At 47.0% G+C, this 27,324-nt stretch overlaps 2 protein-coding genes across 3 annotated transcripts in view; one reads left to right on the top strand and one right to left on the bottom strand.

Moving 5' to 3' along the window:
• Positions 1-23,399, top strand: part of FAM196B (family with sequence similarity 196 member B) — a 103,355-nt gene extending 79,956 nt beyond the window's left edge. The window contains exons 2-4 of the mRNA XM_006765378.2: positions 10,908-13,164; positions 14,290-14,364; positions 22,568-23,399. Coding sequence (XP_006765441.1) covers positions 11,828-13,164; positions 14,290-14,364; positions 22,568-22,754 — 1,599 coding nt within the window. The 5' untranslated portion in view covers positions 10,908-11,827 and the 3' untranslated portion in view covers positions 22,755-23,399. The remainder of the gene's footprint in view (positions 1-10,907; positions 13,165-14,289; positions 14,365-22,567) is intronic.
• The window catches only part of DOCK2 (dedicator of cytokinesis 2), a 365,121-nt gene that overhangs the window by 164,126 nt on the left and 173,671 nt on the right, over positions 1-27,324 (bottom strand). The gene's annotated exons all lie outside the window — the stretch shown is intronic.

The following is a 27,324-nucleotide window of genomic DNA, read 5'->3' as shown; positions in this document are numbered from 1 at the left end:
CCTGCAACCATTTTTACTGTGATACTTTTCAAATGTCATCAGAATTCTCTTTTCTCTTAGAGTTTAGGACTGAAATTTGAGACTTGCTAACAAAGTCATAATGAATATATTTATAAGTTTTTCTTAAAACTAAAGTCTTTAGTGATGAAATAATATACTTCCCAGCACTAAGTAATGATAATGATGTCCCCTCTGGTTTCCCTTTTCACCATGGTTTACTAGGAAGCTCACATCAAGGTTTAGGCTCGGTTTTCTCTTCTTTCCTAACTTTATTGTTTGCCTCCTATCTTCCATCAGTTACTATTGCCTTTGGTTTTATAGCACCTGCTTTTTATTGTAACTGTCTCACACATCCACTTCTATTTTATCAGTCCTCATACCCACTCTGTGCAGTCTCTGGATGAATGATAAATACTTGCATTTCACTGGTGAGAGTTTGAGTGGCACAACTGGTGAGTGATGGAAGTCTTTGCTGGTTCTCACACTTTGATAATAATTGTGATGATGCCAAGAATAATGATACTAGTCATGATAAAAGGAGCCAACATTTACCAAGTGCCTCTGGCCTGACGGGTACCTTTCTGAATGCTATAAAGCATGGCTGCACCTAAATCTCACAACTTATACAGTCATATTATTAGCTGCCTATTACAGATGAGGAAACCAAAACACAAAGCGGTTAAGTGCTTTAACCTACTTCATAAATTCAGAAAATGCCAGAGCCAGCTAGAAACCTAGGCTGTCTGTCTTCAAAATGTGTGTCCTCGTCCACCAGGCCATACTACCTAACGATCAAACCTGGTCGTTAGGGGTCCTGGTCCTGCAGGTGAAGAGAGCCATTCACGGCAACCCCGGACCTGTAAGGTCCTGGACCTCATCACAGGGAATGTTGATGTGGCTCTGGGGGTGGCTCACTATTGCCCCCCACAGCAGTGGTGTCTGGCTCCCTCTCATCTGCCCGTCTGCTCTGGGTGCTCCCAATCCTGTGCCCCGTCCAGCAAGCCAGGCTCAAACAAACCACCGGGATGCAGTCATCGGCCCAGCAGGGGTCATGGAGGGCAGCCAGGCTTGGCTTGAGACCATCTGTACAAAGGTCCATGTTCAAGCAAGGCAAGGTGGAGAGGGGGCATTGGGACAATGTCCGCGCCAGAAAACAGGAAGGAGGAAGGAAGCCAAGAGGTCTGCTGGCTGATCCTTACTATACCTATTACGTGCCAGATGCTTCATGACATAAGCCAAATAGTCTGATTCTAAAATGAGGAAACTGAGCTCACAGAGATCAGGTGACTTGTTCTAGGTCATTCAGCAAGTAGAGGTGTAAACATGGGAATAACTACTCGTATGAAAAAGCCCCCACCAAATAATTATATGTATGCCATTGCAGGAGATAGAATACCACTCCTACTACTGGGGGCTGTGGTTAGGTAGGGTGTATGGGGAGAGGGCATGACCCCCAGTGGCTGGAGTTGGGATGATGATGGGGCACTGTGGGAGCTCTAGGAGGAACCTCCTCTCAGCAGGAGAGGAAAAAGGAATGCCCTGCCTCTCTCCAGGATCGGGGCAGCAAGAAGACTCGGGGAGTGCAGGTGGCGAGGTGAGGACCCCAAAGCCCTCAGATGGGGCTGCCCATCTTCGTGCCTTTCTCCATCTCTTACCCTGGAGCATGAGAAGGGGGCTGGAGCTGGGTGCAAGCTAGGCAGCTGCTTGAGATTTGCCACAACCCCTGTAGGGAGTTTCAAATCCTGGGATGTTGCCCTGTCTCTGTGTGACCTGGGGCCCAATGCATAGTGGTAACCATGGTAAAAACAGAACAGTGACAACCCTTGTTTAGTGAGCACCTACTATGTGATACTGGCTGGGCCCACCATTTGCTGGTCCAAGGAATGAGGGATGGGCTCATGAGCAGCCCTGGAGTCCTGTGCCCCTGCAAACTGCCGGCCACCCCTGAGCTCTCAGTGCATCTGTGATTAGATCAGACTATCAGCTTCCCTCTGCTCTGCTCCTTGTGAAAAGTCTGCAGTGCAGGCAGGGATCCAGAAGCGGAAGCCTTCGCCGCAGCTGCCTGCCAATGCTGTGCGGCACCGAGGTGGATGGAGCACTGCGGAGCCCAGGGCTTGACAGTTGTCCCTGGCCGGTGTGATGGGTGCGTCGCTGTGGGCGCTTCTGCTGGCCCTCACCCCAGGCACGCTGATGGGCACTGGCCTCCCTCCAGGCCCCATGGAAGCTCCTGACCTAATAAAAGTTTGAGGTCCTTTTGGTCCTGCCAGGCCACACTCATCGTGGGCCAATCTTCCCCTCCCCCTACAGTTTCCTCATCTGCAACAGGGGAGCCATAAAGCCTGGTCCTGGTGGACTTGGTGTGAGGCCAACACGGGCCGGCGAGCCTAAGATGCTTGGGAGGCCTTGGCAGTGCTTTTAACGAGCAGAGGGTCCCGGGAGTCATTTTTCTTTTGAGTATAAGTTCTAGTGTTTTAATCAACCAAATGTGTCTGATTGGATTACACGGGAGCATAGATTTCCTCAGAGTGGGAAGATTTTCCAATTTTATTCATAACAGCTTTGGCGGCAGGGTGATGTTACCAAGTGCAAACTCCGACTAATTAAGAGGGGAAACAGAGGTCTCAGGTGCCCCAAAACAAAGAACAGATGCTCAGATGGAGCTCCCCGCCTTCCTCCACTGCAACTGGGTCCTCCCCCTGTTGAGTGTCATCACCTTGATGTTGAAAAGGAGCCTAGCAGAGTCCTGAGCCAACTCAGTGCCCCACTAGTGCACCCGTGTCCAGACATGCAAATCCCCGCCCCCCGAGCTTCTTGCTGGCTGTTCTGACTTGAGCTGATTGGGGGTGGGGGGAGTTAGACAATCACTACTGTGTCCCCACTGCCATCGGACACACCGTTACTCCTTTGATGTCAAATCCAAAAGGCTCTTTTCCATATCTGAGCAGGCAGCTCCCCTAGCGTCTGACCCCAGGAAGAGGAAATCAGATGCTTTAAAAGTCTGAGTAGAACCTAAAAAATGGGAAGAAAATGTGCCTAGTGATGTAGTGAAGTAGGAATGCAGGGAGAGATACCAGAAAAGCCACCTGGAAGGAATCCACCGAGCCGCGTCCAATACAGAGCTCCCCCATCCACTGCTTCTCCTCTAGGAGAAAAAGCTGGTCCAGCTGGTCAGCCATTGCATCTGATGGTGGTAACGCTTTCACTGGGAGAGAGAGCAAGCTGGAGGTGACCTTTCAGAAGTAGCGACAGGAGCATCCTGTGCCTCTGGCCCGGAACGTGTGACCCAGAGAACTGTCCCTGCAGGGCAAGTCCCCTGAGGTCTGTAGGAGAGGCAAATCCAAGAGATACTGTGTTCCCATCTTGACACTGAACAGCTAAAGGCATGAATCACTGACCCAGAAGCACTTTCTAAAGACACACAGAGAAGAAGAAGGCAAGAGAGGGGGCTGAGAGGAAGAAAAGGAAGGGAGAAGGGACGAGGATGCGGAGACAGGGGTGTGACAATGCGGGACAAGGGAGGCGGCAGGGTGAAGAGCTGGGGAGGAGGTGGAGAATAGAATCAGGAGGAGGCAAAGTGCAGGAGAAAACAGAACAGGGGGGGAAGGAGGAGGAGACGGGAGCGGGAAATAGAGGAGAGAGAGAGAGAGGGAGAGCCGAGGGCGAAGGCTTCAGGGGGATTTGTAGCAGCTCCGCTCTGAAGCTAGGCTGCGGGTTCAGTGCTTATTATGTTTACCACACTCTCCTCTATGCTGATTTTCATGCCTGAAATATTTTATGATTTTTTTTAATAAAAGGAAGAGGAGAAGAATGAGACTGCGAATGAAGAGAAGGTTGAGGAATAATATCCTCCCTGGATTTTTGACAAATGCAATCAGAGGGCTAGAGTGGTGGGAAGGAAGGAAATAGCGTTGGTGGCCTGCCCTCCACGTGAGGCCTCCGGGAGCAGGAAGCCAGTTTCTCCCTGAGGTCTGGTTCTAAAGGAGGCGCCTGCCCCTGAACCAGGTGGAGGCCATGGTCCCTCCACCATCACTGCTGCCCTGGAGGACAGAGGCCTTCAACGCAGCATCATGTTCCACTACTGCCTGCAAACTCAGTGGGTCGCCTGAGAGTTCAGCAACGTTCCCTGAGCTCCTGCCCTGCCTGAGACCGTGCTGGGGGCAGGGGTTCGAGACAGCGTCCCGGTTCTTGAGGACCTTATAGGTAGAGGAGAGCTCAGAGCCTCCGTTTCCCCGTCTGTAGAATGAGAGGGCTTGTCTCAGCGGCTTTCAAACTGAGCTTGCTTGGAGCCCTGGGGTTCCAGGGTGTGGCTCAGAGTGACCGGGAGTGCACAGCTTCCCTTGTTTTCTAGAACAGCTCGGGTTTATTCTGTCCCAGATATTAGGATGGGGAACAAGCGTGGATTTAGAAATAAGATTCCACTGCTAAAGGAGAACTGAAAACCACTGAATGGGACATCCCCAAAGGTGGAAAGTTTCAAAGTTCTCTGTTCTATTTCTAAGATTGTATGATTCCTTGAAGACTCTGACTAAGAGAATTCATTCCCTCATTCTTTCAACAAATGCTTACTGAGGTTCCTCAAAAAATGGGACGGAGACAGCCAATCAACAAGTAAACCAACAAGCTAACAGAACAGAGGGCCATGGGAGGGAGAGGAGGCTGGGGAGGGCCTCCTGGAGATGGCATCCTTGGAGCTGAGGCTTCCTGGGTGAGGAGACCAGCCTTGGAAAGGGGCAGAGCAGTCCAGAAAAAAGGAACAGCCAGCGAGGAGGACAGATGACGAGAATGAATGGGGCATGTCCAGGGTCAGGGACCAGGTCAGAGAAGGGAAGGGGAAAGTGACAGGAGATGAGATGGGTGGGGTGGCAGGCAAGGCCAGATGATGCAGGGTCTTGCAGATTTTGTCAAGACTTTGGATTTCACTATAAATACAATGGGGTGCCTTCAGAGGGTTTCAGAGAGGGGCCTGGCATGATCTGATTAAATTTTATAAAGATCACTCTGGCTGCCATGTGGAGGGTGCTTGGCAAAGCAGACAAGGCTGGAGACCTCACTTTTGGTGGCACAAATGAGAGATGATGGAGACTTGGGTACAAATAGCAGAAACTGAGAAGAGAAGAAACATGGCATGTTTAAAACTGAGAAGATTTCATGATTGCTCTATCTTTCTAGGCTCCAAATATATGAGTTTTGATTCTTATCGTTTGGTGCCTAATTCTGCCCACAAGTCAACCCATGCTTAGTAATTCCAGGAGGCAAAAAGAGAGCCAGTTTCCAGTGGCTTCTTGACCATTTGGGGGAAAGTGCAGATTCACACAGGAGCCCCGCCCCCGCCACCACCCGCCTCCAAATTTTATCAGTCCCTCTGCTCCTTATTGAGAAAGCTGCTGAGGAAACTTTCAAATTGAAAAGACAAAATCTTGGACCATGGACATGAACTCTTTGATTTCAGATGGGTAGGCAGGGATGATGCTTGCCAGCATCTGCCCACCAAGCAGCTGAATACAGATGGAAGTGAAGGGAACTTCAATGTGAAGAACCACAAGACCCAGGAGTAAGCGATCAGTAGTTATTTTTATGGTGCCTCCTACAAACTTATACTGTGGAAGATATAAAAATATAAGACATATTCCTACCATTTGAGAATGGAGAGAGAGAGAGAGAGAGAGAGAGAGAGAGAGAGAGAGAGAGAGGGAATGCATCCTCTAGCTGGGGAAACATGGGCAACACATTCAATGGTTAGACATCTGTCTGGCTAAATGCTGGGGAGACATTTGATGGGCCAAATGGAGCGGGGAACTCGGGGTCTCCACTGGAGCCCCGAGCCTAGCACCGGGGTTTGGGTTCCAGTCCCACCTCTGTGACTCACGACAGGCCACCTAACTCTTCTGCAGCTGATTCTGCATCTTTAAAACCGGGGTAAAGCTTCCCAGCTTGCTTAGTAGGGATTACAAGGAATTTGAAAATGCTTCATATGTTGTAAAGTGTGATATAAATAGGCAGGGTTATTATTACTGACTTGAAGTACAGAAGGAGAAAGGAGATAGCAAGGTGTCAGCAAATAGAGCTTCCCCTGAAAAACAAAAACCTAATCAGGTTTCTCCCGCTCAGAAACCATTGCCCAGAGCAGGGGTTGGCGAGCTGTGCCTGCCCCCACCCCCACCCCGACCCCCGGCCAGATCTGGTCTGGTGCCCGTTTTATAGATGAAGTTTTATTAGAATACAGTCACAGCCATTTGTTGTCATATTGTCTGTGGCTACATTCTTGCCACACACAGAGTTGAATAGTTGTGACAGAGACCGTAAGGCCAGAAAAGCTGAAAATATTTACTATCTGGCCCTTTAGAGAAAAAAAATGCTGACTCCTGGAGTAAAGGCTGAAGCGTAAATCCCATTTAAAATGTAAGTGCCACTGATGCTTGAAGCCGGATCTGAACACGAGATGAATCATGTAGCTTCCTCCATCCGCGCCATCCCCTACTCTGTACAGCATTATGCACCACCTTCCAGGTACTGGTTCTATTTGAGGTGACTCTTCAAGGCCCCTTCTTAGTGCTGCAATAGGACTCAGGCCTTATTCATTTCTGTCATCTCCACCATGTTTATCACAGCGCCCAGGTCATAGCGGCTTCTCAATATGGTTTCACCAAACTCAATGAGTCATGGACATAATAACTAAATGACAGACATATTTCATTTATCCTAGAGACCTAGCGATTCTATATCTTTGAAAGAGAAAGTAAGTTGGAAATGAATTAATTTGTCATTTAATAATTAGTTACACAAATATGTATTCCATGCCAGCTATGCAACTATTCCATGCTATAGAAGCTAAGGCAAATAGGTAATAGGGGATTATATTCACTCCTTTGACAAGAGTTCACTTAACACGGGCTCTGTATCAAGATGGGTGTAAGGGCCAGGGGTTCACAGTGGACTGTGACCAGTGTCTGCCCTCAGGAGCTTGCAGTCTAGTTGAGGAGGCTGAAGGTCAGCAGATAATCATTGTTCAGGGAGGTAAGCTCAATGTCAATGTGGTACATGAAGTATGGACAGGCAGGGAGAAGGGCAGCATTCCTGGGAATGCCATCCTGGCACACTGCATCCTGAAAATGTACCCCCAGTTTACTCTCCAGAGGGCAAGTGCAAGGAGCAGATACTCTCATGAGTACTTCATGGTCCCCGTTGGGTTCTATCTGATGAGCTGACATGGACCATGCTGGCCATGTTATGTAGATGATCTGATTTAATTCTCACAACAACTCTATGTGGTTTTACAAAGGCCAAGGCACTTGTTCCAGGCCAACAGTCAGGAAGTGGAAGATGCTAGTCAAGTCAAACATAGGCTAACACCTATGTACTCAATCTTTCACTGTAGAGCCTAAAAGCCACAGCAGAGAGCTGGGAATCTACTCCAGAGGAAGTCCAAAGTTTATGCCCTACAGAGATAGTGCTTAATGTTTTGGTAGCTACCAAATGGACATGATTTCATGAGAACCATCCAACATGGACCACGCATAGTTCATGGTTGGAACATAAATAGTTGCTGGTGTTCAATAAGTCAACAATCAAGGGAGGAGAGAATAAAATGTCACGGCAATAACAATAAAAAGATCAGCAATAACTCCCAGCCACGGTGTTCAACGGGCTGCCACAACCACCTCCGGGGAACGATTCTGGGCTCTGGCCAGGATGTTAATTAAGCCCTAACCACCAAGGCCCAGGGAACCCCCTATCAATTAGTGGTGAGCTGGGAGCCTGTGAGACCTGAGGCCTATAAAAGGCTATTCCCTTTAGCCAGGTGTACTCCCCAGAACACGTCTGTGCAAAGGTCCTGGTGGGCAGTGGGGCAGAAGAATTGGAATATAAATATGAAACTTTTAAAGTGAAAATTGTCATATTTACTATGCTTCCTAGGTTATGTCTAAGACACAGAGTTTCCATATTCACTTAATTGTTCAAATGAGCACGTTTAACTTCATTCTTTACGCGTACCAAAGGTAGTGTAAAACCAATACATATATAGAAAAATGCCAAATTTTAAATAAATTGCATAATAAGAAATTGTTCTCCCATTTTATTGGCAATGATGAAAAAAGTCATCAGAAAATGACCAAACACAGTGACAAAGAGACGCTGGTAAAGAGGTGTTTCATGCAGTAATAGTGGGGTTACACATTAGAACTTTCTGGAAGGAAAAGCGATAATATCAACAAAGTGTAAAGTGTATGGGTACTTTAACCCACTAATTCTTCTTCTAGGAATTTACTCCAAGGTTCACCAAAAAAAATGTTACTTACAGGATTATTCATAATACCAAATATCTGGAAACAACCTAATAGCCACAAAAGGATAGCATTTTAAAAAATCATGGTATAACTAGACAACAGAGTTTGATTCGCCTACTTAAAAGGAGGGTGTGAATCTATTAGCCATACTATAAAACGTTCTCCATGCTGTTCAGTTTTTTTAAAGGTTTCCCGTGAGCCTGCATGGGTGTGCAATGTGCGTGTCTGGTGACCTGAATCGCATGCATACAGAGTGGCTCTTTATGGATGGTGAGATTTCAGACGATTTTTTTTCTTCCTTTTTTGTTAATTCATTATTTGAATGTTTGCAATGCACATGTAATATCTTTAAAAATAGAAAACCAACTGTTTTTGAAGCTCAAAAGAAAACATCTCAAGGATACATAAATTCCTGGAGAAAAAGCAGGGCTGAAATCAGAATAATGGCTGACTTCCAGAAGGAAAGTGGGGAGGGACTTTGAAACCTGCCTGACAGCTTTGCACCAGAAGTCCCTTTCCCGTCCTGGAGGTCCTGGAGGAGGCAGGAGGAAGTGCAGTGGTCAGGAGCCTGGGCACAGGGTCATTCCTCGAGTTCAAATGTCAGCTCTGGCACTTACCAGGTGAATGACTTGGGGCGAATTACTTAACCTCCTGTGCCTCAGTTTCCTGATTTATAAAAAGAGATGCTGATAGTACCTGCCTCTATGATTGTCACAAGGATTAAAGAAGAAAGTAAATGAAAAACAGCTATCACAATGCCTAGCACATAACCAATGTTCACTAAACATTAGCTTATGAAAACCAGCTTCAGATCACTGTAGTCGAAGTGAGTTAACTTTACCAGAACAAAACACTAATGAACAGGTAAGGAGAGGGAAAAGGTGAGGGCAATTACCTAAATAAATCCACAAAAGTAGACAAATAAGTATCTAGGCTCTGCAGCACAAGAGGAGTAGCAGGGCCTCATGACAAGCTGACAAGTCATTTGCATTATAGATGGGTGCTGTTCTCTTTCAGGCCCGTCCACTCACTGCCCCACCTCGCTGGGTTAGTTGATCCTTCTCAAGGGACCCGGGAGCAGGGAAAGCTGAAATTGCCCTGGTCATTACCTAGTATTCCCTGGAGAAAGAAGAAGACTCTAAGACTGAGGACCATAGACAGAATGTGCGCTATTTTATGACATTCATTTTCCTTTAAAAACCTTTGGTCAACCCAGGCATGCTTCCAACTTGTCTGACCCCAGTGTGATCCCTTGAACTTGTAGCGAGTAGGTTCACTTTGCCATGTAGGGGATGGTCCCTTGCATCTCTCTAGGCCTTCAGGGGCCTTCCACCTCATTTCTCAAATCACTGATATCATCTGTCTGCACTCAGGGCAGATTCCAAGGGGACAAAGTCATCAACTCATAGCCAAGAACCCAAGCTTTGGAGTCGCAGATATCTGGGTTCATATTTCAGTTCCTCCACTGAGTACTTATTCTGTCTGAGCCTCAGTTTCCCCATCAGTTCAATAAGAATCCGGACACCTGAAAGGTTTTGTTGTAAGGATTAAGTGAGATAATGCAATAATGAAAAGGCAATGAAGTGTAGAGGTTAAGAGCCCAGACTGGGGTACCAGACTGTACCAGTTCAGATCTTGACCCTACCACTAGCTGCATTGTCCTTGGGCAAGTTACTTAACCTTTCTGGGCCTTAGTTTCTCCAACTGTAAAAGGGGGATAATGACAGATAATGATAGTTTCCACCTCTACAGGGGAGGGAATGAATGAGTTCCAGCTTGGAGCAGCACCGGGCACATTAGTGAGTTCTCAGTAAATGAGTTGTTATGATTAATGCATGGAAAGCCCTCAGCACGGTAAATATAAGTGTTCAATAAATGGCAACTGTTATTGTTACAAGGCACACTTCCCAAAGAGAATTTTATGCACATTTATCTCCTGAAAAACAATTTAAAAAATGAAGACATTAGGGAAGATCTTGTCCCCAAGTAAATGCTATAGTCATAGCAGAGAGAGCTCACTGTCCTCTTGCCCTGGCAGGGGATCCTAGCACCCCGGTGCCGGGGCTCTCCTTTGCTTCCAAAGCACCTTCATCCAGCCATCCACTCTATGAACACACACCCATGAAGCACCCACAATGAGCCCAAGGGGGGCTGGGAATACCCAAGAGGGCTCTGGCCCTGCCACCCTGGAGCTTACAGGGGAGCAGCACATCAAATGAATACGCACATCAAATGATTACACACAAATGATTATTTAAGGACAGCTGCAATAGGTGTTATGAAGTATGTGATGGGAAGGTGTAATGGTCTAGCATAGAGGTGTACATGAGGGAGGAGTCATTGGGAAGGCTCCCCGAGGAAGTAACATTTAAGCTGGGACTTCAGGGATGAATAGGAGTTGGCTAGTGATGTCCAGGAGTGAAGGAGGAAATGACCCGGGCAGATGGGCATTTAGTGCTGAGGCCCTGCAGCCACAAGGTGACAGGGGAACGGAAGGAAGGACAGCGTGACTGACTTGCTCCTAGACCCTCCACTCAGCAGCACCCGCTGGGTGGATGGAATTTGGAGAGAATCCCAGGTCCTCGGGAACTGCATTCTCAGTTGTGGTCTCTTCCCTTTCAGACTCTCCTTGCCCGCTGGCAACGACAGCCAAGCCTCAGACCCCCAGTCCCCAGGGCCAAGGGCCAGCCTTTCTCAGCTGCGATTCCCAGAGGCTACAGCCGAGGATCACTTGCCCACCTATGAACTTGAGCCGCGTGTGAACCACGACAGGGACTCTGCGCTCTGCATGGCTTCAGATGCCTCACACCTGTCCTGGTCACACCCCACCGGGTTTTGTGAGGCTGTTTAGGAAGACACGCGTCCCAGGCTGCAGGAAAGGGGCAGAGTATGAAAGGACACAATGGCTCTGAGGGTGGGATCTGTGATTGACAGAAATGGGGCGGCTCCCTTAGGAGCATCATGGGTTATCAAAGAAGCTGACCCCCAGGCCCCTGATTTCACCGCCTGCTTACATGCCCTGGCCAGAAGATGTGTGTAAGTGCCTGGTAGTTTTACACTGGAAACTGATGCTCCGGGAAGGGAAGCCGCCTGTTCCAGACATAGCAGGTCTCCTTTGGAATTCACACATCAGGAGTCTGGCGCTATCCCCTAAATGGTACTTTTGTTGTCTTTTTGTTCAAGGCGGCAAGCTTTTCCCAGGATCGGAGCCGCCTGCCAGCCTCTCTTTGATAAACAGCCCACCAGCTCTCTTGGTATATCGGATGTTTAATAATTAGCCTAACTCATTGTTTATCTAAGTGGCAATTATCGCCGCAATGAGATAATATTGTAACTGCAGGAGAAGCATTGCGGATAGCTCCCAAGCGGAAGCCACCGGCTGGGGATGGCCCACACGGCCTCCTCAGCGCCGAGGAAAGGGCCGCTCCATCTCGGCTGGCAGGTGTCTGTGTCTGAGATGCCAGCACCGGAGGCTGCTCCCAAGACCTAAGGACATGTGCCCAGGACACGTGTACGGTCCCAGTCCTGCCAACTGAGGCTCAATGGCCCAGCAAAATACAAAAATGCGCCCGGTGCTTCTGAAGCGGAACAGCCTGGAGTCGGTGGCGTTGGCGAAGCAGCCGCACCACCGCCGCAGCAAGTCTCAGCAGGTGCGGTTCAAGGAAGATGGGACCGGCAAGCCCCCGCCCGGCCTGGCTGGGGGTGACGTCCACACGACCGAGGACCCGGCTGTGATGGGCATGACCCAAGCCCCCAGACACCATCCCCTCCCCGCCTACTCCCTCTCCTTCCCCAGGTCCCAGAAGGCAGGGGGCTTTCGGAACATGGCGATCCAAACCTCCCCCAGTCTCAGGAAGCATTTCCCGATCTTCAAGAGGAAGAGACTCACAGCCAGTAAGTCCCTGGTGGAAATGCCAGCAGCATTCCAAAGTGCCATCCAGGTCAACGGCAACCTCTCGGAACAGGACACAGTGGCTTCCGACCTCGCCTGCTTGCGGCTGGCTCAGCATCTGGAGGACAGGCCTCGAAGGGTCCAGGTGTCCCACCCGTTTCTCCCTCGAATGTCCAAGGTGCAGAGCAACGGGCCGGTGAGCATATGCCTGGAAGCAGGAGCCGGGAGAGCCTCGGAGAAAGCAACCGCTGCCATTCAGGTCCCAGAGGATATCTGTCACAGCCCGACCTGGGCGACTGGGGAGCTCGCTCTCAGCCAAGACAGGTCCGCGGAGATAAGCAACTCCGTCCACCCACTGGTGGACCCGTGTCCGGGTGACGGACAAAGAGGGCTGTCGTCAGATTCAGAGAGACCCCCCTCCTGCTTGAATGCCACCAGCGGTGCCAACCCCATGCCAGGCACAGGGAAACTTAAACCTGAATTGCTTTTGCCCAAAGACAACTCTGGTGACACAGACTTTGACCCACTGTCATTGCTGTCAAAGGAAGCGTGTGTCCCCTCGCCTCCACGGACTCATGGCTCCCCCTCACCAGGCTCCCACGGACAGCCAGCCCATCCAGGAGGGGCTTCGGACTGTTCGTCATCGAGCAGCCATCACCAGGACCCGGCACCACTCAAACCTAATCACCCATCCAGACCTGCCCCTGCGTGTCAGGAGCGGACCACAAGGAACCCCACCCAGTCGGACACCCTGGAGTTTCGAAACTGTCCAGGAAACGATCACCTCCCATCCTCTCGTCCAAGGAGGGAGACCAAACTTCAGAGCAACAGGGAGCTTAACCAGATCCACCTGGCCCGGGGCGAGCTCTGCGACCTCCAAGGCCGGCTGCAGTCCGTGGAGGAGTCCCTGCACTCGAACCAAGAGAAAATTAAAGTCCTTCTGAATGTAATTCAAGACTTGGAGAAAGCTCGGGCTCTCACAGAAGGGTAAGGTGATGTGTTTTTTTATGTTAAAAACGATTGGGTCAAGTCGTTTGCCAGGAGAGGAGCAGACAGAGAGCGCACAGTGGTTTCCATTAGTAAAATGTCTCCAAAATATTTGCATCTCAGTTGTTTCCCCAAATCGTAAGCAATGGCCTCCCTTAACTCCAACTGGGCTTCATTCAATTCTAGGCTTTGGTGGATTTCCACGGCTATTTGTTTTTGTTTCCAAATATCAACAGACTAGAGGTAAGGGGGCGAGGAAGCAGCCAGGCCTAAAAGGATTGTAAGATGTGGGTCCAGTTGATAAATGGTGGGGGGAAGTGATAGCACACAGGTACTGCCCCCACCCCAGCCTCGAAGCCAATCACTGCATTTGCAAAGGATTTTGGTTATTTGTGTGTTTGTCACAAAGGACTCGAGGTGGCCACTAAGCTTCCTGTTGACCTTGCCCTCCAGTGACCAGTCTCAGGGTGTGGGCCAGGCCATCGCTGACCAAGTCGGCAGAAACTGCAATGAGATCACAGTTCTGCAGAGAGAAAAAGGCACATGGTGCTTTCCTGGGTGACTCAGAACCAGCCTGGGCAGGGGAAGGCAGTTATTTATTTAGGTGTGACGTGTTTGTCCCTCGAAAATGTGCTCCCTGAAGACTGAGAGGAAGGAATGGTGAAGCTCACCCACACAAGGGAAGGAGAGAGCTGAGGAAATTAAGTGACATTTGTTGATAGGAATCAGAGTCAGCATTGCTTTGTGAGAGAACAGCACTGGGGTGGCCCAGAGAGACACGCACCGGACTAAGGGGTCGGGAGTTTTCACAACCTCCCTCCACTCTTTGCAAAGTCCCGCAGTGTCCCTTCTGTCACGAGGGTGAAGAAGAGCCGACTCATCCCTGGGATTGCTGTCAGCATGAGGAAACCCACAGATTTGAAAGCGCATAAACATGCATAAACCCTCTGGAAACACGAGGCCCCATTATCATGGTTCCTTGTGTATTTGTAATGGCCATGCGGATTCAGGGCACGGCTCTCAATGGGAGGGGCAGTGCCACACTGAGGGAGGGAGTCAGTAGGATGAGTGCATCCCCTGGGACTTTCGCCCACAGATTTACCCAGCAAATGCTCTCTCTTGCAGGCGCAACTTTTATCGAACCGGCCAAGATCTCAACAATTGCAGTACCTGCCAGAACACGGCGTGCATCATATACAGGTACCTGGCCACAGCGGAGGCTGGCTGTGGCGTGCAGAAGCTACGGGTCCACAGAACCTTCTAGTAAACTCTCTTAGAGGCAGAAAGTCAAGAGAGGGGCAAAGACAGGAGGCCTTTCAATGCCTGAGACTTAAATATCAAGGTGTCAAACTGTGAGACGTTAAAATCTGGTTTTAAGGCAGGCATGGCTTTGCTTTCTTACAATAAGGCCTCTGAGCACATCCTTTTGATAATGATCCTACACTTACCGAACTATGAGTGCTGGCACCTTACCGAGCTCTGCGTGCACATTGGCATCTCGTTTCAAACTTTCACCTTATGAGGTAGGCATTCATGTCCTTGGGGAAGTTAAGCCCCGGGACCAGGCTCACAGACAGCATTTTCAGAGACGGGCTCAGGCTCAGGACTCAAGTCCAGGCCTTTCTGACCCCAAACCCTGTGGTATGATTATTGCACCTCAATGCCTCTTCCTCAACAGCAGCTATCACAGGCCAAGCACTTACTATCCGTCAAAAAACACGCTAAGCACTTTGCATTTCTAAGCACACCATTTCCTTCCAGCAGCGGGAAAAGGCTGCTGCAATAAAGTGGGTTTTTATAAGTAATAGAAGGAAAGCATCATATAATAGTGAGATCAGTCAAAACCCCCAAGTCAGCTGTCTGCTAACCTGTCTGGGGCTCAGTTTTCTCATCCAGAGGGTGGGGACTCTTACCCCTGTACAGAGTTGCCACAAGGAGCAGACCGGGTAATATATGTGAGTGCCTTTTGTGACTGCAGAGCTCTGCACGAATCCAAGGCCTTAATACCATTATTACTAGAACGATCAATGTCCCCTGAGCGGGAAGCCCATTTCAATGGCCTGGTGGAAATGCGGTCAAAAGCAGTCATTTGAGTTGATGGCATCTAATTTTGTCAAAAGTGTATGGTTTTGCTTTCTCTATTACGTTTCTTTCGGATGAAAAGGGCAGCCCAATTGGGTTGCCTGTGTCTTCTTTGAAATTCTTCTCAGTCTCTCCGGCAGAATCCCGAGATTTTGGATGGGAAGTCAGAAGGTCCCTACACTTAGGCAGGGCCTTGGGCATTTCTTTCATAGAAATGTCAATTCCTTCCCCCCAGGAGCCTCAGAACTACATATTTTCACCAAATGGCAGAATCTTCAGGAGCGAGCACAGAAAATGCCCTTCATCTCGGTGTGAAACATCCCCTCCAAAAACTCCCCTGGAAAAGGCAGGGGACATTGGAAAGAATAAGGCAGGCTCATCCATTGCTACCTTTTTGCTCCTTTTTTAAACATCTATCTTAAGCAAATGTTCTAAGCTCTAGGAAAAAATTATTAAATGTCTAGACAGGAAGGACAAAAAAAATCTATTCATCATAAACAATAATTACGTTTAACTAATCTCCATTCAAATTTTGCAGTCTCTTTTCTTCCTCAGCTAGATGATATGTTTTCTATTACCTTAAGATGACTTTTTATTTAGCTTATGTAAATGGAAAGGATAAGTGGCTGCTGCCCAGGCTGCTGTGAGTTTCATGGCCTGGCCGTGGGCAGATCATTTCTGACCCCTGAGTTACCTCATCTGAACAATGAGGCCCTTTAATTAGATGCTCCCTCTGGTCCCCTTCAGTCCCGACATTTGGGTGTTCCGTGCTCAATTAAAAGTGGCAATATTTGGCTACACTCTGACCTTCCCACAAGTCTGAGAATGTTTGCATTTTCCTGTAGCTACTTCAAACAGCCCCAGCAAACAGTCTAAATTAATCTACACCCCTGGAAAGGTTAGTAAACCTTCATGCACACGTCCCTTCCCAGTTTTCCAAGAGGAGCAATCACTGTGTATATCCACTGCTCATCACCATTCAGAGCCGGTCTATCCTCGCAGACAGTATCTGTACCCTTGTATCTAAACCATTGCGAAGGAACAGGCAATTAATTTGATGAAAGCAAAGAGATCAAACATTCTCATCATAGTAACAGTGGGAAGATGAGAGTTGTCATTTTTTTAAAACATTTCAAACGACTGCAAACCCTGTGTTGTGTCCTGTAAAGTCAGATCTTACATCTAATGAATAAGTGATGTGCAATGCTCCTTCTCGGGCCTTGTTCGGCTGTGGGCCCTCTCCTGACGGCGGATGGGCCCAGTGCACATCACTGTACGTAAAGCACACGGGCTCAGGACACATTGCCTGCCAGGTCTTTCTCCCTGGAGATGTTGCTGTTAAAGCTGCTTCCGGGCTATTAAGTCTCCAGTCACACTTCTCACCGATCCTTAGCATTGATTCTAAGACAAGTTTCTCAACGGGTTGGGTGAAGGCTACCTATGGTACCCAAGATAAAATAATACTGGATTACCGAGTGAGAAGGCTGTTCTCTTTCCAAGTTTATTTCCACCCTTGTGATTACCACGAGGGAAAAATCGAAGTTGGTGCTAGAATGTCTTCAAAAGCTTTCCTATGCTTATTGATCACGCTTCTTTGCCCAGGCAGAATAGGTCTCAGGCTCATAGCCATAGGCAAGCAATAGTATCTAGCCAGAATGTAATCATTTAAAAAAAATTTATTGAAGCTTTTAACTTTTAAAACAAGTCCCTCTAAATATTCATTGTAAATGATGCATGTCTCCATTTTCAAAGTGGTATTGCTTATGTTATATACCTGTTTTGAAGTTTAAATAGAAAACGGATTTAAGGAAGAAAAGCATTAAGTCAATAGTTTCACAAAAACCATGAAGATAGTGAACGAATGATTGAAGTTTGAGAGACAGAGCCCTGAGGAATCAGCTCCCTTTCCTCTTCTCAAAAGCACGATTCTCCCCAAGCCACATCCCTCCTCCTTCCCTCACTCCGCTCCCTGTTCCTCCAGCCATATCTCCCTGTACTTCATCTTCAAGTTCACTCTGACAATCATTGCTGAGCCTCTTTGGAGGACGTTGACTACACCAATCATGCATTTATATTCTGGACATAGCTCCCAGGAAAGAAATCTTCTTGGTTTAAGTTGTAAAATGCATCAAATGTTTTAAGGGAAGAGAATAGAAAGCCTTTCTCAGAAAAAAACTTCATCTACCATCCAAACATGTTACTTAGGAAATGGAAATCAAGAGTATGCTGCAAACTTAGCATTTTTAATGGATGAAGGGAGAGGTGGAAAGGTCCTTGCTTGCCACTTAAAGCTATTTATTAGCTAACCAGAGAACAAGGTATTTCACTAGAAATGTAATATGCACCCAGGCCTGTAGGTTTAGCAACCAACTTTCCACTTCAATTATTTAGTATTTCCCTTTGGTCTGCTTAGGATTCTCTCCCAGCATGGAGCCTGGTGACTGCAAGAGCAGGGGTCTTCCAGTCACAGTCCTCATTTTGGCCAAAAATGGAAGTCCCAGTGAAAAACACCCACAAAGCACACAGCTTATCTGTTCTTTCTAGTAATCACAGACGCATCTGCCGTTCTCATCACATTTCAACATGGACTGAGCAGCATTCACTTCGAAGGCTGGACCTTGCACATCATAGCAATACCAACCAGCCTCCCTACATAACCACCACCAGACACGGCTCAAGCCATCTCTTTAGAGAACAGGCATAGTGTCTGGGGTACATGTGGAAATTTCTCTGAGCCCCAAATGGTTGATCCCCAAGATATTTGCCTCTGGTCCCTGTTTCTCTCAGCAGCACATTATCCCTTCCTTCTCCCCAAAGTGTAAGGGAAAAGGAGGAGGATTTACAGCGTCAGCAACTTATCTGCAATAAAAATGAAACCTATTTTAATGCATTAATAGCTAAAGAGGCTGAAACATGCCATAAATATAAAATCAAGCAAGCTGAGAATTTCCCAGGAATAACAAACGATGGCTGCTGGCACAGAGGCCCTGGTTGACCACAGAATGACCTAATCTTTATTTCTCTGTCAAGTGAATGTAACAATCATTACCACTTGTCCTACCAGGCACTGAGCCAGGCAGTTTGCTAAACACGGTACACACAGCATCTCCTCTCAGACTCCCAACAATCCTAATGTACGGGTATGGCTATTAGTCCCATTTTACAGATGAGGAAATGAAGACTCAGAGAGGCTCTGTGACTTGTCCAAGACCCAACAGAGCTGGGGCTGAAACAGCTCCTGCTTTTGGGAGGTTTTCCTGTCCCTTCCCCTCTTACCTGGGACCTGGCATAATCACTGAATATATGTGCTCAAGTTCTCTGAGCGAACCTGTCCTTGCTGAGGGCTTAGCAGGAAGACCTCCTTGTCCCACAGCCACAGAACCCAGAGCGCAGGGTTCTCTCAATTAGCAATCAGCGTGATGATTTTTGCAGCTTGTGTTCAAGTGTCCAGAGGAGAACCTGCGACTCCCTGAGGACTCTTCAGCAGACACATGCCCTAGGGCCGTGGTCGGCAAACTGCGGCGAGCGAGCCACATGCAGCTCTTTGGCCCCTTGAGTGTGGCTCTTCCACAAAATACCACGTGCGGGCACACATGTACAGTGTGATTGAAACTTCATGGCCCATGCGCAGAAGTCGGTATTTTGTGGAAAAGCTACACACACTTAAGGGGCCAAAGAGCCGCATGTGTCTTGCAAGCTGCTGTTTGCCGACCACTGCCCTAGGGGAAGGGGTGCCCTTGCCAACTTGAAATGGCTGCAAGTTGTGAAGCTTAAAATTACACCCTATAAATAACAAGCAAACTGGTCATTAGGAGAAAGGTTCGGAACGGGGGAGTGGGGGGGCGGGGGGGTGAGGGGAGGCAATGAGACTAACTAAAGCTCCTATGTTCCAAGGCTGGGATCCTTCCCCAAAGAAAGTGACTTGATTATCCAAGGAGATTGGAACCAAACTGCCCTTGCTGAGCTCACTGATGCCATTGGCTCATTCTTTAGAGAAGAAACTTGTGGGAGGTCCCTAAGCCTGTGGTCACCAGCTCTGTGTGCCAGGAGCCACAGAAAGCCTCGCAGAGGGAGGAGGTAGAGAGGGACCTGGAGGATGCTCCACCTTCAGGGAGGTGTCGTGGACCATTCGTTTCTCAGCCAACCTGCATGGAGTGTGTGGTGTGTGGCAGGGAGTTGTCCTTTTCTCTTTAATAAAAGACCAGCCCTGCCCCCTGCTAAGAAAGAAGGGCACAGGGCCCCCTGCAGCCCTCAGCAGCCAACCATGCCGAAGACAAATATGACGGCTGAGCCCACGTATTACTTTGAGTTTGCTGCCTGCTAAGGGGGTGCCCATCTTCTCTGCGTACGCAGTTTCCCACCAGCATTGCCCTGCAATCTGGAAACACCATTGCAGGGTAGGCTGGTTCCACAGTGGACTGGGCATTCATGCACCAGGCCTTGGTCACCACCACCTCGGCACGCCCACCCCACACACATTTGACTGCCAGGATCTCAGTCCAGTCTGTTTTAGTGCACCAGCTTCAGGGTCAGTGTCGGTTCAAATCCTGGCTCTGTCGTTTACTAGTGTGTGGCCATAACCCGCCCTTGCCTCGGTTTCCTCATTTATGGAACGAAGATAGTATCTATCTAAGGGGGCCATGAGAATTATATGAGGCATGTGGGCATCACTAAACTTGCAGTGCAGAGTCTACAATATAGATTTCACTGCACGAATGACAGTCCTCCTCTTCCTCTACCTCTCCCTCCTTCTCCTTCTCCTTCTTCTCCTCCTTTTCCTTTCACCATCCCTCTTCCCCCTCCTTCATCTCCTTCTTTTTATTATTATTAATTTGAATTGCCATGCATCCTCACCTAACATGGTCCAGGTATTCTTCTGTTATTTCTTATTCTTAGATTAAGCCCATGGGTAGTAGCCAGGCCCTGGGCTAAAACATCTCATCGCTCTTTAGGAAAAACAAAGGACTAAGAGTCTGGAAACCAGGCTTATATTCTGTTCATAACTTACAGTGTGACTTCTCCATGCCAACTTGTTTGTCAATAGGGACAATTTTCCCATTTTCCTGGGCTATCATGAGGATAAAACGAAAACACAGATCTGAAGGGTCTGCAATTTGCAAGTGCTACTCAAAAGTAAGGGGTTTCTATTATTCATCTGTTTCTATATAAGCTTGCATCCCTTTCTGGCATACCTAACTTCGATTTGCCCAGCCAAACTGCTGCCAGGCTCTATTGTCTGCTCATGTACTAATGTATCCATCTACTGTTTGCTTCTCACTATTTCTTCTTCCCAACAAGTTATGACTTAGGCTTCCCACTGCTTCCCATTTCCTAGAAAAATATCCCCGTGCTTTTCACCTGGCCTGGTGGCTGGGGCATTGATCTGTGAGCTGGATTAGTGAGGTGCTCTCCCAAAGGAGACCTGAAAGTTCTCTCCCATTCCTGACAGACAGACAGCTCACTTTCCAAAGCAATGCAGTAACACACCCAGACAGATTACAAGGGCAGGGCCCCAAGGCTCCCTTAGACAATGACTGGGGCAGCCTGAACCGGGTGTCAGATATTCCTCACTGGACCAACCGTGCTGACCTCGACTGCTCCACACGACCTCAATGGACCCAGGCCTGAATTCTGTACTGTACCAATTTCTTGGCCCCCACTGTGAGCCAGAGCTCTGCAAACTAAGCCCTCGGCACTCCTCTTCATCTGTACAGAATATGGGTGCCAGGAGATGGTAAGGGTGGGCTGGGAGGGAAATTAAAAGAAGAAGAGAAGGGGGAGCAAGGTTTAAAATGTCACTGGTGTTCACCTTGATATCAAACCCAAGGCAGATGGCATTCCCTAGAATCTACAAACAACCCTCTCCTTGACTTCTTACCATGTAGACAATTTATTCCCCTTATCAAGAGGTCGCTGAATATGGTGCGAGTTGGCTAAAAAGGAAGTTGAAGGGTATCTCCTTTCCTCTATCCAGCGACAAGATGAAAAGAGATGAGACCCTATACATTCATCCAAACTAAAGAATAGTTTGTCAAGAATAAGAAGGAAAATGACAATTTTCCTTTATGTTAATAAATTGCTTTGGCCTAAAAAAAAAAACATTAATCAATTTCTTTCCTAAGTTCACACACTTCTCTCTGCTCTGCTTTTTGCCTGGCCTTGAAAAGAAGTTACTTTCAATCTCCTTCCAATTGTCAAAATCAGTGGGGGCAGTTGCAAGAGGGGTGGGGGAGAGCTCTAAGTCCCAATGATTATAAGGCAATCCTGTGGTGTTTCCATAGAAACATAGAATGTATTCTTTCCTGAATGTACATGGAAGGGAGGGGTGAAGAGTGATAATGCTGGCAAGGTATACAATTACTGAAGAGCTTCAGGTATGAGTGAAGAGACATTCAGCCCATTAAGATAGGAAGACAAAAGACTTAGTGAAGAGTGGAGTGGGCAGAGACCATATCCTACGTGAAGACATTTCACCTGTCATTGTGTCCCATCTGTAAACTGTCCAGTGAGAGAGCTTTATAACCCCCACTTTCAACTGAGTCTCTGAAAGAGAAGCAACTTGTCCAAGGTCACCTAGCCGGTGAGTGGTATAACCTTGTTCAAACTTGGGAGTGTTCCACTCGAAGCTCTTGTTCTATCCCCTATACTGGGCTGCTCTTTAAATCGTGATGATGAGACAGTTTCATTCTGTCTCCTGGCTCTTCTCTCCCCAGGCCTGCCAGTTCTGTCCACATGCTGGATTCACCCACAGCATTCTTTTCTCCAATTGGTATTAGGACACTGCTGTGAGTCTTGACAAATTCAGGTGGTTTGTTGTTGCCATTGTTTGTTCAAATTATGAAGGCAGAGAAATGTCACATATAAGGAGAAGCAGATAGCTGGTTTTTGTGTATGCTTTTATTATTTGGTAGAGGTGTATGGATAAAGAGCAGGAAAGTAGGCATAGTTGAGATAGATACAAGGCATATTTTAAAAGCAATTGTTAGTTTAACCATCTGTCTCACACACTGAGAAGTAAGATCCACAAGAGCAGTGTCCATGTCTGTCTGTCTGTCTTGTCCCATAACTGAGCACAGTGTTGAGCCATGAGAAGGATGGATGGTTGGATGGATGATTGGATGGATGGATGGATGAGTGGATGGATGGATGGATGGATGGGAGATGGAACAATTTTTCCAAGGTCATATAGCCAGTAGGTACCTAAGCATCTGAGACCAGATGTCAAAGGCCATGCTCTTCCATATCAGTTGGGCCCTTGGTGATGCTAAAGCCATATGTGCTGACTCGACTTTACTGTCCTTCCTTGTCCTGTGTTTTTCAGTGTAGAATATGATTTTCGGCAGCAGGAAGGCAGGTTCCATGAAGTTCTACAGAGTCTGGAGGAAGCAGAACCAGTTGAGGAGCCATGTCCCCCACCAAAGTCCACAGCAGAACCCCCTGTTCCTGAGAAACAGGACTTAAGGCGGAAAACCAAGAAGGTGAAGAAGAAATGCTTCTGGTGGATCTGAGCTTGTTGGGACCTCCCTGCGATGGGAACCACTGCCCTCAGGTCTTCTCTGCTTCTTAGCAAAGGTCCCAGACCGAGAGCCACTCAATCTGCAAAACCGGAAAGACTCGGGGCTGGTTTAGCTGCTGCGGGACCCCTGACCACCAACCTCACCTGAATGAGTGCCACTGTTTGCTGAGGGCTTCACGGACCCTAGAGTGACCACTTGCCTAGTTCCCCATCACGCACGACTAGGCCACAATCCTGGTTTGCGAGTCTAGGTTCCCACCCTGAACAAAGTCCCCACTGACTCTCCAACACCTCTATGATGCTAAGCACTTCCTTCTCATCCTTGGTTTGTCATCCGAAAAAAAAAAAAAAAAGAAAAAAGAAATGTTATGTAGAGCAGGAAGTTAGAGGAGAGCCAGAAACTAATACACCAGGAAAGATCAGTTACATACACTGGCCGTTTTCTAAGATATTGGCATACATAGCATGACAGATATGTGCAGGGAAAAAATGCAAGAGCGCCTGGTGGGCTGGGTCATTTTCATTTTAAAATAGCCACTTGACCCCAAATTAAGAATCTGTCATCTCATGCTGCGGGGGCCTTCCAGTCTGTGGCAGAGTAAGGTCACTGCAGGGGGTAAGGAACTTGGTGTGGCTCTCCTGCAGTTGTAGCTCCTGGGCCCACCTTAGGCCACCATGCTTCTTAGGCCACCATGAGATCCAGCAACCTGTCTGTTTCATCTGACCAGTAACATAAATAAGACTAAGATAAAACACAACACTGGTTCTCACCCATTCATCCCTGCAATAGCTTTGTAGATAGGTTGTTAAGTATATTAATCTACATAATCTCCCTTCCTGGTGATCCCTTCAATGATCACCTGATTGAAGAAGCACCAGGAGGAGGGATATATCTTTTTTTCCATTTTAGTATTAAAGACCTTCCCTTCCCAAAGTCTGAATTCTTTTAAAGTCTGGCTCATTCTTTTGACAAGACCCCTATACATGTGGGTCCAGTCAAACTTGCATGGCTGAACAAAGTACTAACATAATATAATTAAGTAACTTCTACATACTTTGGGGGATGAGGGGTGTGTTCTTGTTAAATTCTCTACCAGCCTGTGCTCGGGTGGATGCTGCTTAGAAAAGGGATCCTAAAGCTCAACATGGCATTCAATGAAGAAGGCATTCATACTCCCCTTTGCTCAAGATCAGGTGTCTGAGTTAGAGTCTGGGATGAACGTACCCCCACTGCAAATTGAGACGAATGAAGCAAACCACTCCGACAGCTGCACCTGCTCCTGCCACAGCGCTGCAGTGTGCAAGCTCTTTCAGCGAGAGTGAAGGGAAAATTTGGCAAGGAACCTCAGCTTGCACTATTTAAGTCTTGGAATGTCATTCGAGATGTTCTTGTTCTGTTTCTAGTGTAATGTTTAAACCCAGAAAGTGAGACCGGCATCCATAATGTTAAGTGGGAATTAAGATAAATACACTTGTCATACGGAGGAAGCCACATTTCAATAAGATATGCTCCCACTGGCTGAAAGCCACAGATCTTTCTGTATCCACACAATCAACTCTCAGTTGGCCCCAACAATGGAAAAGAACAGCATCGAGGATAACCCAATAAAGAAAAATCATGTGGGATCTCTTATGTAATTTTATCTTGTAGTAGAGCTTCCATCTTAATTCGCTTTGCTTACACTAATTTTCAAATTAATTTATAATCTTGGGCAGCATGAAAATAATCCTGTTTTGGGAATTAGCCTAGTCCACTATCCTTTAACAAACTGCTTAAAATGTCAGGGCCTGTTTGTCCATTCTGAAATGGAGATATCAACACCTACTCGACCCACTTTATAAGCTCTGTGCATGGTCCAATATCAAATGAGCAGAATGACCCAGAGCTGAGCTGGTTCATTTGCTAAACTTAGTCCAGATTGATGAAGAGGTGTTTAAGGCCATTCTCTCAGAGTAGAACCCAACCCTTGGGTAATTAAAAAGCGCACATTCTTATATACTTATGTTTAGTTGGAGATATCAGATAAACCTTCAACTGAAAAATGAAATTGGGGTAGGAAATGTTGACATTTCTAAAAATATAACCAAATGGGACTGCAATGAATCTATACCAAAGCACAACACAGCATTGCTGGGGCCGCCAACCTGAAACTGGGAAGGAGGTCTCTTCTGGAAATTGAACATTTAAAATCATTATGAGGGAAAGGGATTCAGTAAACACCTTCCTGCTAATAAAAATGATCATCTCTGTTTTTTTTAAAAAACAACAACACCCACACATATACATAGACCAAAACTCTATACCTATCTACTCATGTGAAAATCATGTCTTTGTAAAATATTATGTAACATCTACCATGATAATCTGCAAAAATGCTGTACTTGAGGTTATATGGTTTTACAGAGAGAGATTAATTTAGCCAAGATTACTTTTATAAAATTGAAGGGGAAAAGACTGATACATCAACTTAAATTGCTGGAGTTTATGTAGCTGCTTTCTCTGTAGTTAAGAAAAAATGTGTACCCGCTATACTTGGAACTTAATACCAGCTCATCTGTAGAGCCCCTTCTTAAAAACAATGTATAATGTAAGTTTTTGTAAATTTCTAAACTATTTTAAATGGGATATTATCTTTTGCAATAAACTTACATATTTTTCCTAGGTTTTAAGACTCCATTACTAGCTTGGGTTGATTTAAACTTAAGAAGGATGATCCCTGCCCAGCCGGCATGGCTCAGTGGCTGAGCATCGATCTATGAACCAGAAAGTTATAGTTCGATTGCCAATCAGGGCACATGTCCCTGTTGTGGGCTTGGTCCCTGGTGTGGGGTGTGCAGGAGGCAGCCAATCAATGATTCTCTCTCTTATCATGGATGTTTCTATCTCTCTCTCCCTCTCCCTTCCTCTCTGAAATCAATAAAAATATATTTTTTAAAAAGAAGATTGATACCTCAATGGTCCTAATGATAGGGATAGTTTTTGTAACAACCTCTTCTATATGTTTTCCAGGAAAACAAAGAACAGATTCAGAATTTAGGGCCATAATGGTGACACATCACGTGTCCTGGGAGCAAGGGAAGCAGAGTGAATGAACAGGACACTTCCCAGCTCATTTGGATGAATACACATTCATGTTTTTATCATTATTATATCCACATACCAGACCTATAATTTAGTCAATATTTTTCTTTATTTTTCCTATAATTTTCTTCCTTAAAAGGCAACTTTATAATACCACCACAAAGAAAACCAATTATGTTCCAAATATAGAGGATGAAATAAAAATAATTTTATTAAATTCTTGTTAGAGACTGTTGAATGTTGAAAGTGCCAAGCCAGAGACCAGCTCTCTTTGTTAAGGGAGTTAGCAAACCTTCAACATGTGCTAAAGCCATTTGGACACCAAACATGTTTTCTACTTGATTGATCGGGATGTTTGAGAGAGAACTGAAAAGAAAAAAACTTTCCCATCATGTTATTAAATTGCCTCATCTCCCTCCCTCCAACCCTGAGCCATCTAAAACCAGCTTATTTATCAATTTGTGGGGTGGGGGACTGGACATAGAGTCAGAAGTCTTGACATATGGGTTTGATATTTTGCGACCTTCTTTTTGCCTCTCCCTTCCTCTCTGATTAACCTCAGCCCTCATGAGGTTAACCTCAGCCCTATAAGAGCCTCTGATTCTTATAGAACTGAACATAACCTCTGCCTTACAAGGGTGTCTAAAAACTAAGTGGGTGAAAGCCCTGAGCACAAGGGAGGGCACACAACAGGTGCTCAATAAGTGTGTATTCACTCATTTGTTGATTGAAGTACATTGAGAAAGAGGACGGAAGATGCCTTCATGGGGCTGCAGTGGGTTTTCAGAAACAGGCTTAAGATTTTCTCCAGGCAAAAAGTGGTAGTGATAAGGGAATGAACTCTTCCTGCCTGAGAAAGATCAGAGACCATGGCAATGAACATTACTTAACAAAGTCCTCAGTGATCCAGGATATGCAGGCAGATCAGCTCAGCACAGCACAGCACTCTGAGGAATCAGATATCCTGGAGGTCAATGGTACAGTGGCAGTTGGGACCCTGCCATTTCAAGCATCAGGCAATTAAGTGAGGCTAGTTGAGTGGTCCCAGGACTCGCAGCAATCATATGGGGAAGTGAGTGTTGGAAGCAATGTGGTTGGTGGGTGGAACACATAAGAGTCTACCAGACACCAGTGCCCAGGGCAGCTTCAGGAACCACTGACACTAGACTTGAGAGCCTTGTGCTATCTGCTCTTCAGTCACACTGAGTCACCTTGAGCTCCTCCAGCCTAGCATGCAACACTCCCTCCAGGGTCTTTGTGCACTTGTCCTTGTACCTGGGACAATACCCACCATGTCACCCTCCCCACCAAGTTCCAGCAGAGTAAGCTTCCCAGAAAGGCCTTCCATGCTACTACCACCACTGCCCATACTACACCCAATGCCCCTCTAACATGGTCACCTGGCACCAAGGACCTTCCATCAAAGCCATTAGCTCAGTTATCCTTGTACTTATCTGTGCATCATCCTTTATGTCATATA

The sequence above is a fragment of the Myotis davidii genome, unplaced genomic scaffold (genome assembly GCF_000327345.1).
Source record: "Myotis davidii unplaced genomic scaffold, ASM32734v1 scaffold399, whole genome shotgun sequence".
NCBI lineage: Eukaryota > Metazoa > Chordata > Mammalia > Chiroptera > Vespertilionidae > Myotis > Myotis davidii.
Note: the sequence above shows the minus strand (reverse complement) of the source record. Positions and strands in the feature narration are given on the sequence as shown.